Raw genomic sequence first — 13322 nt, 5'->3', positions numbered from 1 at the left:
CCTTTCAATAGCCCATTAAGTGGGCCTTTTATTTGGCCCATTTGAAAAGCCACGGGTGTGGCTAGGGTTTTAATTGGCAGCAGCTGCCTTTGTTTAAAGCAGCAGAGAAAAAGTAAAAGGGGTGCCGCAGCCCCCAGTTGAAGAAAAGAAGAAAGTGCTCCTCCCTTTGGTTAGCAATCATCTATCAAAGTAGTTGTTGTTTTTATAGTTTTGAGTTATGTGTAGAGAGGAAATTATTCATTATATTTCCTTCTCTATTTGTTTTTTTTTTGTATGTGAGAGTTATTGGGTGTAATGGGTTTTGGGTTGTGAGATTGTCAACATTTTGTAAACTCCCACTTAGTTGATAGTGGATTATTGGGTGAGCTACTCCAGTTACATTGACTGTTGAGGAACCTCGTTAAAATCTTAGTGTCTTTTATATTTTGTTCTTGCATTTCATTTGATATATTTCTTGTGGGTTAGCTTGAGTTGGTTCTGATTGGTTTGGTGCTATCCTAGCACAACACAACTGCCATACCATGTGTTCATACGGCCATACACAAAAAATGGAGACCGCATATATTTTTTAATCGCTCAAGTTCATACTCATAAGAAGTGTGTCGTATATGAATGGTCCTAGCCAAGAATTCCTCAAATGATGGCTTGTCAAAAGAAACATAGAGAAAGAAGAAGAAGAAGATAGAGCTTTACTTTTATGGTGCATTTTTGCTCATCGTCCTGAAGTGATGGTAATGCATAACCATTACTTAAGGGTGGTGAGCAAAAATATTCACTGACTTTCAGCCTCCACCAAACTCATCACGTGACACACATTTTCTCACCTTTGACCTAGCTAGCTAGGCAGAGATAAATCAAATGTACACATTGCTCATTACCTCAATGTACTCAACTGAGCTCGTGATATAGAATATTACTTCAAATGCTCTTTAATTACGGATGAGATTTCCCCTTATTTAACGCAATGAATTAGGCTAAATGTTGTTTTAAATTTTGACAATGATGAGTGGCCCATTGTGGGTGGGCCATTTGTGCATGATTACCCATTGGAAACATCTTTTTATATCTTAAAGAGTTGTTTTCAATTGCTAATCTATATTGTTATGTTAAGACACAACCTCACTTAATACTTACAATGGGCTACAACTTAGCATTAAACTCGTTGTGAATATAATAGTTTTTTTTTTTTAGCATTCATATGAGAGTATTTATCAAATATAGCAAAAAAGTAACTTTTAATTTCAAAAATGTCATTTTTTATAAAATCTTTCAAATATATCTAAAATTTCACCTAAATAGACACAAATACCCTTAAATTTAATAATCAAATAAATTAAAGGCTTTTTAGCCAAAATGATTCGTGACATTGACATAACTCCTTAATCTGGTCATTAGCAATTAATGATAATCAATAGTAGTGTTCTTAAATTTGTCTATCGTGAATCATTTTAGTCTTTTTTTGAATTTGTCCATCGTGATCATTTTAGTTTTTTTGTGAAAAATCTGTCAATTGCTCTATTAGTGTGATGATGTGGCGCCACGTGGGTCTCACAAATACAATCATATAACGATATATGGATTAACTTTGAAAACTATTTTTATATTTAAAACTAAAAATGATATTAGTAAGAAAAAAGGTGTTGAAGGCATGATTGAAGTTCTACTACTCCCACTCGCGGTAACTGCTGCAGTGCTCAATGTCGGTTATGAGGGGGTCGAAGGGGATAGGGTTGTGGTGGTGGAGTGTAGAAGTGAAGGTGAAGTTAGACCGGAGTTTGAGGCGACAGTAGCTAAAAAGCCTTTAATTTATTTAATTGTTAAATTTGAGCGTATTTGTGTCTATTTAAGTGAAATTTTGGATATATTTGAAAGCTTTTATAAAAAATGACATTTTTTAAATTAAAAGTTAATTTTTGGCTTTATTCGATAAAAATGAGGTCAAACAGAGAGACCCAAATCATCTGCTTGATTTTTTCTACTTGACTTCTCATATAGATTTACAGTCGACACATTTTTCTTAAAATTTGAATGAGATTATGAATAGGAGTCAAGCAGATCATAACAGAGAAAATAGAACAAAGGATCTAAATCCAACACAGAGACATCTTTTAACGAAATCGAGACTGAATAGCACTAAATCGAATCGTCACATGCAACACAACCTTGCTATATGATGTGATCCCTCAGTCATGATTATGCATGTTTCCCTTTTGAAAAACTTTGAACCAAGAAAACCTGCCCCGGCCCCGCAGACAAACACAAACTCATAACAAGCTTTTGCACGTCTCCCTCATCTTTGAGATTAGTTTGTTTTGAGTCAATTGCGCCGATAAGCTCGTGAATCAATCATATATACCTTCTTCTCTCCCAAAAGCTTCAAAGATTAGTTCAGATTAGGATCACAGTAGCTTAATTGGGACTAATTACCAAACATAACACCAACATGATAAAACAAAGCAAAGTATTCAGAATTTCCCAACATCACCAAAAGGCAAAAGGTAGTCGTCGTCCCTATTCCCTATCTTATTGTATTTGAATATTGGATCATCCATTATACATCCATATCACCATCGAAATTTTTATAAAGCTCACCTTCAACTTGTTACTCTTAGCAATCACACTTTCAAACCATAACCGAAAACTTACAATTTATATATTCACATATCATTTTGCTTTTACTAGTGGGGAACGTAATCATTTCTATATCTGAAAGAGTAAAACAAAGTGCACATCAATTATCCGTTTCAGAATATTTTGTATAAAACACTTTTGTTTATAAGCGTTTGGTTAATGCTATCATTAAAAAACAACAAAAATTCTATAAAAACTTTGCATGCTTCTTGCTATACACAAGTCAAAAAATACTACAAAGCTCAAATGCCTGTATTCATACGTTGCGTTGTGGAACTAGTAATGGAGTATTTGGAATTTGGACCCTCCACTATAATACTACAAAGTTGCACGCTTGGCAATACTAGTATTAGTGGGGGCAATGGAAGGCCAAACAAGCTCTCAACTCTCATAGTCAAGTGTCTCACCCTCCTCAGGAATAAAGTGTCACGCCGCCAGCCGTCCAATTATCACGATCATTATGCATTGTGGATGCTTCCGTTGCATCCTAGCCGTTGATGTCGTCTTTTGGGCAACGGTTCGCCGTTAAATCTCTCGGTGCAAGCACCACCCCCCACTAGCCGCAATTCAAACGCCCACGCGAGATGGGTGGCCTTTGCTTTTTCGTCTCATTTGATACTTCAGTCCCACATTAATATATAAATAAGGAATTTTGTTTAAAACAATATATAATGTTCAGTATTAAAAGTGTTTGTTAATAATATTTTATCTGAGAAAAGGAGCTACTCGTACTACTTAAACCTCCCAACCCACACATCACATGGAGCAGAAGAAGCAGTGTGTTCTGTTCTCACTTCTCGTTCAATAATACTCTTTACTCCCAAACGCCATGAACACCAAACGCATGTCCACCCACTTCCTCCTCCCCCAACTCTTCCTCACCTTCCTCTTCTTCCTCCTCTTCCACCCAATCCCCACCGTCGGATCCCCATCCAACGACACGGAATTCATCCGTACAAGCTGCGCCACTACTCTGTACCCTGACCTCTGCTACACCTCCCTTTCCCGCTTTGCCAGCGCCGTCCAAGACAACCCGGCTCAGCTCGCCAAGGTTGCCATCGGCGTCAGCCTCGCCCGGGCACGCAGCATGGCCGCCTACGTCTCGAACATCTCCCGTCAAGCCGACTACGGTGCCGACTCGCGCGCCGCCTCCGCCCTCCACGACTGCTTCTCCAACTTCGGCGACGCTGTCGACGAGATTCGTGGCTCCCTCAAGCAGATGCGCCAGCTCATTGCCACCGCAGTCTCCGGCGGTGGGTCGTCGTCGTTCCGGTTCCAGATGAGCAACGTCCAGACGTGGATGAGCGCCGCGCTTACCGACGAGGAGACCTGCACGGACGGGTTTGATGACGTGGAGGATGGCCCTCTCAAGACCGACGTGTCGAACGGGGTGGAGAATGTGAAGAAGGTTACCAGCAATGCCCTCGCTCTCGTTAATAGGGTTGCTGAGAAGGGCGCTCCCTGATAAAAAACGAGCCTCCATCTCTGGTTTTAGTAGTTTTGTTTATTAGTGATGAGTTAACTAATGAAGATTAGTAGAGGTTTAAACCACATATTACCCTCTGTCTGTATGTATTTACATGCTTAACTGTGTCGCTCAGTGGGAACAACACAAACTTTAGTTAATTTCTTTTACTTTTTGTATATTTGGACCCTGTCTTCTTCTGGGTTTGTTAATGTTTTTGTAATATATTTTGGTTTCTAATTGCTGTGATCGTAGTTTTTACATCATACAAACAATATTTTACTTTACAATCAAAATTACGAGAAGATGATTCAAATTCGAGTAAATGTAGTTATTCATTTTTGTTGTTGTAATATTTACTAACTGAACGAGTTGACTCACTGTTTATCTCACATGTGCAGAGCAGATGAGATATGGTGTGGATGGAGGAGGGGCCCTGCGTGGCAGTTGCTCCTCGCTTTCATTCGGTAATGATGCTGATATAATTGACAAGGTTTCTCCTTGTGTTCATTTAATATACAGTGTTATACACCTCAAATTTTTAACATAAATTTTTTTCCAGAAACCCAGTTTCCATCATGCTCACATAGTTTTTTTTTTTTTTTTTTGGTCATACGATAGATTTTGTTAAATTACATGTTAGATTAGTCATCGACTGGGTAAATTTTGTTAGATTACATGCCGTCATGCAAAAATTCAACACATTTTCATTATTGTGGTAAAGAGCCACTAGCAGATATAAGTGAGTATTATTTTCATAATAATAATAATGATACCCTTACCAATAGATATCAAAATTTCATACCATCTTATGTGACAATTGATATGAAAAAGTCATGTCAATTAAAAAGAATGTTGTGGCGAAATGAGGTGGATAATCACACCAAAATCTCAATTCTTAATGAATAATTCTTTTATTCCAATAAAAAAGATTAATTTTTTAGAAGTTCATCTCAACCTCCTGTCTATTGGTGGTCCACCCCGTCCTCTCCGGCAACAAAATTGTTGATGACTATTGGTATCACTCTTATGCACGCTGAGATTATATGGTTTAGAAGGGGTTCTAAAATTGTCAAACACCACATCGATTCAAAGTCTGTGGATAATTCATCCGTAAGAATGAATGGGGTAATCCAAAAAAAATCACCTTGAGTCTGAAGATAATTCTATGGGCATGGACAACAATCTCAAGGAAAAGAAATAACAGATCTTGGGAAGAAGATGAGTGATGATGGAGAGAGGAAGGGGAGGAAGCTACAACGAGGGAATCCAAAATTTAGGGTTTGATTGACCTTTGCAACTTTTTTTTTATTAATGAAAAACTAAGTTTTTTATTTATTTATGTAATTATCCACCTCAACTGCCACAAGATTATTTTTAATTGATGTGGACGTCCATCTAAACTGTCACATGGATGTTGTACAATATTATGTTATATTGAGGTGATAAGAAAAATATTATTGAAAAAATAATGGTCATTTGAGACATACGCACACCGTTGCATATATACCAGTGACCTCCACGGATCTCTTAAAAATAATAGCTCTTATATGCTTCCCTTTCTTTCTCTTGTATGCTATATTTCTTTGTTCAGACTTAATTCGTTTGACTTTTATTTTGACTAGTTGTTGTACATTAATTTAAATTATAAACTATAATGAGGGAGATTCGAACTGGACGCTTGTTGATGGACATTCTTCACTTTATTTTTTTTTTTTTTTTTAGTATTAATTGTATTTTTTTTTATCGATAGGGTAAAATTGTGGAATGCCATTTCCACTTGTAAAACAATTTATTTAGCAGCATGTCGTTTATTCGATACACATAATAATTTCTTGAGAGGAAATAGTTTACTGGTCTAATTAATTTGGCTACAAATCATATCCACAACCATTATAACTAACCAGTTGTACTGCATTTTTTCTTCTAAAATAGTCCCATTCAAAGAATTTGAAAAAGATTTGTTCAAAAAAAAAAAAAAGAAAGGAATTTGAAAAAAGATTGTTTTCTTTCTAAGGAGTATTGGAATTTTTTTAGGAGGAAAACAATTAATTAATTCATTTTCAGACGAGATTTTTTTGTTTTTTTTTTGTCGAAATTTCAGACGAGATTCGAGTTTCCACAAATAAACCCTAATACAAATCTTCTCAAGTTTCCACAAATAAACCCTAATACATATCTTCTCCAGCTACATAAATGCCCCACCCCCTACACATGAAAGCAGACTGAAGAAGCAGAATTCTCATTCAATCATGAACAACACCAAACAAATGTCGACCCAGTTTCTCCTCTCTCCTCTCTTCCTCTTCTTCTTCCTCTCCCACCCTGTCTCTACCATCGGAGCTCCATCTAATGACAATATCCAGGCCGCGAAGGACGCCATCAGCGCCGGCCTAACCAGTGCTAAGAACACGGCCGACCACGTCTCTAAAATCCCCCACCAACCAGACCCGCGCACAGCAGACGCCCTTAGCAGCTGCACAGAGGTCTTAGGCAACGCCGTCGATAGCTTTGGCGACTCACTTAAGCAGATGAACGAGCTCGACGCCCCTGGCACCCCGTCATTCCAGCTCCAGATCAGTAACGTGTTGACATGGTTGAGCGCTGCGCTTACGGACGAGGATACTTGTATAGAAGGCTTCAAGGGTGTGGCGGAAGGGCCAGTGAAGACCGACGTGTCCAATCGGGTGCAAGAGGTGGAGAAGCTTACTCACAATGCGCTTGCGCTCGTCAATAATCTTAAGGCCGCGCCTTAATCAAGCCTAACTCTCGTTTCAAATGTTAAATTATATATGTTGATCGAATATGCACAACCACCAAAATGATTAGGAATTACTAAAATCGCGCATTCCCAAGTTTTGCACTTTCATATTTAAAATTAGTTGTTTTAGTTGTTTGGATGAATGACTTGATTAGAGTAGCTACGGCCATGAATTAAGGACGAAGTTTTATTGCTTAAGTTTGCACTTTCAAGAAGAAATTAAAAATTCACGTGATGAGACATAGACACACCATTACATATCACGTGTGACATATACAAAGCACTTCAAAAGTAATTGCTGCGTTTCTTTGTTCAATATAAGGAGCCTGTTTTCGCTCACCCTTGATATAGCATTACATTCCTTTTTAAATTATGCAATAGGCCAAAAAAAAAAAAAAATTCAATAACCTTTCATTTATTTATTGTGAAATAAGAATTAAGTTAATAATCTAATCTTCAGACGTAATTAACCTTTTATGTCCAGCAATTATCACTCTCTTAAACAAATTATTCATATCTCATGAGCATTTATGTAACGTGAGAGCTAGAGACAGGTCAGAGGTATGATTGACCAAGAACGAGGGTGAGGGGGCAAAGAGATTCCACCCGCATCTCCTGCCTCACCCCAAACCTCCTTGTCACACCTCGACGTAGTCTCCCTTCTAAACAGTTTATTTTTCACCGGGAATACTTGACACATAGTGTATCTTTACAATATTATAAGGACAATACTTGCATCCACTTCTATATGGTGCACTATCCTACTCACCCTTTGTGAGTAACGTATTTTACCGTACAATTTTATAACATGAACCCTACATTTACTTACTCGTTATTCAAGTATCATTTCTACATAAATGCATCTATATGTATCAAATAACACTAAGAAAAAAGAGTTTCAACGACCAATTCCGCTAATTTAGTTGAGAGATGACTATCTTTGATTTGATTAACATCCCATGCAAATGATCTTTAGACGAAAATGAACAAAATGACAGGTTATAATTATGAAATTTTTGCAATATATACACACACACACACACACACTAATTACAAGAATTGGACAAGCTGGTGCAGTCCATGAATAGTAATGCTACACTTATCACATTTTTTCATACCATATTTGTATCACGTCTCTAATAAAAATAGGGTCCACCAACACGTGAGGGTCTCATCTTTATTATAAAGGTAATACAAATATTATATGAAAAATATGGCAAGAGTAGCATTTTTGCTCCATAAATACGATAAATATTTCAATGTGCCCAGAACACAAGGTAATATGCCAAATGTTATTATATTTTAAAATGTTCATCCACTTGTATAATAACATATAACGCACATGTCTGTGTGCCGATCAAAGAACAAAATTTCTCCTTGAATACAAGCATCTCCTATTCCATATTATAAGTCATGAATTGCAAACAAGAATAAAATATAGAAAAGGAAGGAAAAAAACAAGAGTCAAACTCTACTACTTAAAACCCACCCCCAGTATACCACATGGAGCAGCGTTTTCCCGTTCAATACTAAATCCCCCAAAAAACATGAACACCGTCAAACTCATGACCACCCACTTCCTCCTCTTCCAACTCTCACTCATCTACCTCTTCTTCCTCTTCCACCCAATCCCCACCGTCGGATCCCCATCCAACGGTAGAGACTTCATCCGTACAAGCTGCTGCACCTGAGTGTACCCTGACCTCTGTTATAACTCCATTTACCCCTACACCAGCACCGTCTAGAACACCCAGCTCATCTCGCCAACGTTGCCATCAGCATCAGCCTCGCCAGGGCCCGACTACTTCTCCATCTCCAGCCAAGCTGACTACGGCGCCGACCTGCCCTCCACGACTGCTTCTCCAACATTGGGGACGCCGTCAACCAGATTCGTGACTCGCTCAAGCAGAGACGCCAGCTCGGTTCCACCGGCAGCAGGTCGTCGTCCTTCGTGAATTTAACTTAAATATGCAAGCGAAAGAACGATAGGAAGGGAGGGAGGGAGAGAAAGAGAGAAAAAAAGCACGACTCTAGAGAGAAACAGAAAGAATGAATTTCAGATGATGGATGAGGCGATGGCTGAGAGATGAATTCGCCAGCATGAGAAAGGGATTCAATGTTGAGAATGAGTCCCACATTGATGGGAGAATGAGTCCCACAAATGACGGCCCCGTTTCTCATGTCTCTCCTCTTCGTCTTCTTCTTCCCTTCCCACCCAATCTCCACCAGCGGATCTCCATCCAATGACAATATTCAGGCCGCAAAGGACGCCATCAGCGCCGGCCTAACTAGTGCTAAGAACACGGCCGCCTAAATCTCTGGCCTCCCCCACCCAGCCAACTAGCGCACGGCGAATGCCCGTAGCACCTGCGGAAAGGTCTTAGGCAACGGCGTCGATAGCTTTAGCGACTCGCTCAATCAGATGAACAAGCTCGACGCCTCTAGCACCCCGTCATTCCAGTTCCAGATCAGTAACGTGTTGACATGGTTGAGCGCTGCGCTTACCAACGCGAATACTTGTATAGACGGATTCAAGGGTGTGGCGGTAGGGCCCGTGAAGACCGACGTGTCCGATCGGGCGCAGAAAGTGAAGAAGTTTACTAGCAATGCGCTTGTACTCGCCAATAAACTTAACGCCGCGCCCTAGTTGAGCCTACCTTTCATTTAAAATGTTAAACTATATAGGTTGATCAATTATGCAAAATAACCAAAGGTAATACTAGGAGACTAAAACTTATAAACTAAATTACATGGAAGTTGATGAATAAATTATTACTTAAATGTTTATTAACGTGTTTATTTCTTATTGGTGACATATCATTTAGTTTATAAATTTAGCCACCATAAGTGTTTATGATACTTAAAATTAAATGATAAAACATGAAATTAGCAACGACAAGTATCGAATTATGAAAAACTAGATCGCTAATAGATTAGGCATTATTAAAACCGCGCATTGCCAAGTTTGCACTTTCATGGTTAAAATTAGTTGTTTGGATGAATGAATGATTTGATAGAGTGGCAACGACCAACGACCAACGACCAATAATTAATGATGATGTTATGATTGCTTAAGCTTGCACTTTCATAAATATATAACTTAACAACTTAACAATCATGTGATGAGACATAACGACACCATTACATACAATCCTTGACATTCAAAAAGCACTCTAAATTAACATAATATCTTCTTATAGGCTCCCTTCTTAAATTATGCCATAGGTATTAAAAAGATAAAAAATAAAAAAAATAAATAAAAAATAAAAAAACTAACTCGTTAACCTTTCATTTATTTCTTTCCTGTGAAATAAAAATTTATTAATAATTTAAACTTCAATCTAATTACCTTTTGATGTCCAACAATTCTCTCTCTTAAAACAAATTATTGACGTCTCATCATTGATTAATAAAAAATTATTGTTCTCTCATGGAGACTATGCTTCATTCTTCTCGTGTTTGGAGTAAAAACCTTCCTCTGAATTCTATTATCAAACCGCTGTTAGGGTTGACTATATGATTAGCATGAGCATTTATCAAAGGTGAGAGCTAAAAAGGAGAGTGATTGTCCAAGAACAAACGTAAGGGGGCAAAGAGAGTTGTTGATCGGAAGTTTCCGTTCCACCCACATCTCCCTCCCTCACCGCCTAAACCTCTTTGTCACACCTCGACTAGGAGAGATATTTCAATGTGCCGAACACAGGACAGAACACTGCATGTCCTTATACAATTGGAGAGACACTTGAAAAGATAAAACTTTACTCCAATTATACATTAACTTGTGGCGTACCGTTTGCATTCCAAACACACTGAAAAATCTCTCCTCGACTAGGTCTCCCTCCCAATGTGAGGTGCACCAATTTATTTTTCAATGGGAATACCGGACACATAGTGTGAGGTGCACCATCCTATTCACCATTTGTGAGTAACGTATTTCACTGTACAATTTTATAACTTGAACCGCACATTTCCTTAACCATCATTCAAATATCATTTCCACAAACATGCATCTATATGTATCAAATAAACAACAAGAAAAAAAGGGTTTCAATGACCAACACCGTTAATTTAATTTATACATAACGATCTTTTATTTGATTAACATCCTATACAAATGATCTTTACATAAAAATAAAAATAAATAAACGATTCCAATTATGAATTTTTTTTTTATATTAGAATTGGACAAATCATGTCCTTTTATTTTTCCAGAGTATGAGCACTCGCATCATGTCCTTCTACTTTTCGATAATCTAAGAACTCGCAAACAAGAATAAAATATAGAAAAGAAAAGGACAAAAAAAACAAGAGCCTACTCTACTACTTAAGCCCACCCGCAGGACACCACATGGAGCAGAAGAAGTAGCAGAGTTTCCCATTCAATACTAAATCCCCCAAAAAACATGAACACCACCAAACTCATGACCACCCACTTCCTCCTCTTCCAACTCTCGCTCATCTCCTTCTTCTTCCTCTTCCACCCAACCCCCACCGTCGGATCCCCGTCCAACGACACATACTTCATACGTACAAGCTGCGGCACCACGTTGTACCCTGACGTCTGCTATACCTCCCTTTCCCGCTACGCCAGCGCCGTCCAGAACAACCCGGCTCATCTCGCCAAGGTTGCCATCGGCGTCAGCCTCGCCAGGGCCCGGCGCTTAGCCGATTACTTCTCCAACATCTCCCGACAAGCTGACTACGGCGCCGACCCGCGCGCCCCACCCGCCCTCCACGACTGCTTATCCACCATCGGCGAAGCCGTAGACCAGATTCGTGACTCGCTCAAGCAGATGCGCCAGCTCGGTTCCACCAGCAGCGGGTCGTCGTCGTTCCGGTTCCAGATGAGCAACGTGCAGACGTGGATGAGCGCCGCGCTTACGTATGAGGAGACCTGTACGGACGGATTTTATAACGTGGCGGACGGGCCTTTGAAGACCGACGTGTTGAAACGGGTGGAGGATGTGAAGAAGGTAACCAGCAATGCGCTGGCGTTGGTTAACAGAGTTGCTGAGAAGGGGGTGCTGTGATCAAATTCGAGCCTCCGTCTCTCGTTTTAGTAGGTTTTCGACCGTTGGAATTTGTAATTAGTAAATTGGTTAATTTGCATTTTACCGTTTGTAATTTGTACGTATTTTCTCTCTGAATTGTGTGGATTTCAGCAACATAAAGATTAAAAAAGCAAAATGAAGATGTAATTTCAATTACGCTATATGTTATGTGAATTGACAAAGTAAGATCTTAGAACTGACAAATTACCGTGGAAAACTTGCTTTTCATTAGGTCGTTTTTGATTAAGCGACAACCATACTCAACTACGTAAATAATCTTTTAAATTTCAGATCGATCAGACACCTAAAAGTATATATATTTACACGTCCATTAATTAATTTTATTGCACTGTAAATTATTTTGGTCGTTGCGTGAAAAATTTGTCAATAGACTTGTTAAATCATCACATGAACGACTACATGACCGTCTTTACTTAATGAGAATATTGACAGATTTTCACGAAATGACCAAACTGATTTACGTTAAACAAACTCAAAGGCCACTTATACTGTAAAGAACTAAAGTGAAGAATAATAGGAGCCATGTTGACAAAAAAACCAATATGTATTTTAGACGGGAAAACTATGCTTATAACACAACATGGATTTGCTGTCACTTAGTTTGGGTTTTGTATTTTGCTGAACAAACATTCTATATTATTACAACTTTACGAATAAAAAACATGAAGCCAAACTTCCCGCTTAACACGTGTCGATTGTACTGTTACTGAACAAACAAATTAGTCTTCCATAGTATATTAATTAATGCTAATTATTGGTTAGAAAGTGGCTTTGAATTATTAACACTAACCAAATCTTAGAAAATCAGTTCATACGTTGGCTGCTTTAATTTAGTAGCCATTGAACCAATGGTCCGTCGCCCTGTCCAAGATCAAAGACAGAGAATTATATTTTGTCTGATAATTATATGGGCATGCAAATTATTCTTTACATGAATATACACACGTGATTATTTGTCAAAGCTAACATGCCAGCTAACATCAATACATATACTCAATTAATTTATCAAAGAAAGGTTGTATAAGAAGAATGTCAGACCAAGACGCTTGACTTAGTCTCTAGCATAATACAGTTCGTCGGTTTCTCTTCTATGCAATTAAGTTTGAATTTTTTCTATTGAATTTATAGTAGAGTATCGTTTATATATTAAAACACAACTGAGAAAGAAAGCAAAGAAAAAATGGAGCAGGGCCGTTTATCCTGGCCTAAGTAATAAATATGCACAAACTTAAACTTACGATAGCAGATTTTTAGGCTTAGGTTAAACGCCTTCCAGCTTTCAGAGCCGGCCCTTGTCTTGATTTTCATGGAGTGGCTTGAACGTGAACTGCATTTCGACATAAGAACCGTAATGATTTCTTCAAAAGCTGAATCGTGATACAATTTTTAGTAA

The 13322-nt window shown here is 38.4% G+C and overlaps 3 protein-coding genes and 1 pseudogene across 3 annotated transcripts; all 4 read left to right on the top strand.

Annotated features, from left to right (window-relative positions):
• Positions 1-3418: 3418 nt before the first annotated feature.
• On the top strand, positions 3419-4338 carry LOC137736616 (pectinesterase inhibitor 7-like). Its single transcript, XM_068475855.1, has one exon. It carries the CDS (start codon positions 3461-3463, stop codon positions 4094-4096), a length of 636 nt encoding a protein of 211 aa, XP_068331956.1. The 5' UTR covers positions 3419-3460; the 3' UTR covers positions 4097-4338.
• A 2010-nt stretch (positions 4339-6348) lies between these two features.
• On the top strand, positions 6349-6852 carry LOC137736618 (pectinesterase inhibitor 3-like). The gene has a single exon (XM_068475858.1). The coding sequence runs from the start codon at positions 6349-6351 to the stop codon at positions 6850-6852; it is 504 nt and encodes a 167-aa protein (XP_068331959.1).
• A 2166-nt stretch (positions 6853-9018) lies between these two features.
• On the top strand, positions 9019-9504 carry LOC137736619 (pectinesterase inhibitor 3-like; annotated as a pseudogene).
• A 1723-nt stretch (positions 9505-11227) lies between these two features.
• Positions 11228-12111, top strand: LOC137736617 (21 kDa protein-like). Its single transcript, XM_068475856.1, has one exon. It carries the CDS (start codon positions 11261-11263, stop codon positions 11885-11887), a length of 627 nt encoding a protein of 208 aa, XP_068331957.1. The 5' UTR covers positions 11228-11260; the 3' UTR covers positions 11888-12111.
• The last annotated feature ends 1211 nt before the right edge of the window (positions 12112-13322 follow it).

The sequence above is a fragment of the Pyrus communis genome, chromosome 6 (genome assembly GCF_963583255.1).
Source record: "Pyrus communis chromosome 6, drPyrComm1.1, whole genome shotgun sequence".
Taxonomy (NCBI): domain Eukaryota; kingdom Viridiplantae; phylum Streptophyta; class Magnoliopsida; order Rosales; family Rosaceae; genus Pyrus; species Pyrus communis.
This window is presented reverse-complemented; position numbering and strand designations above follow the sequence as displayed.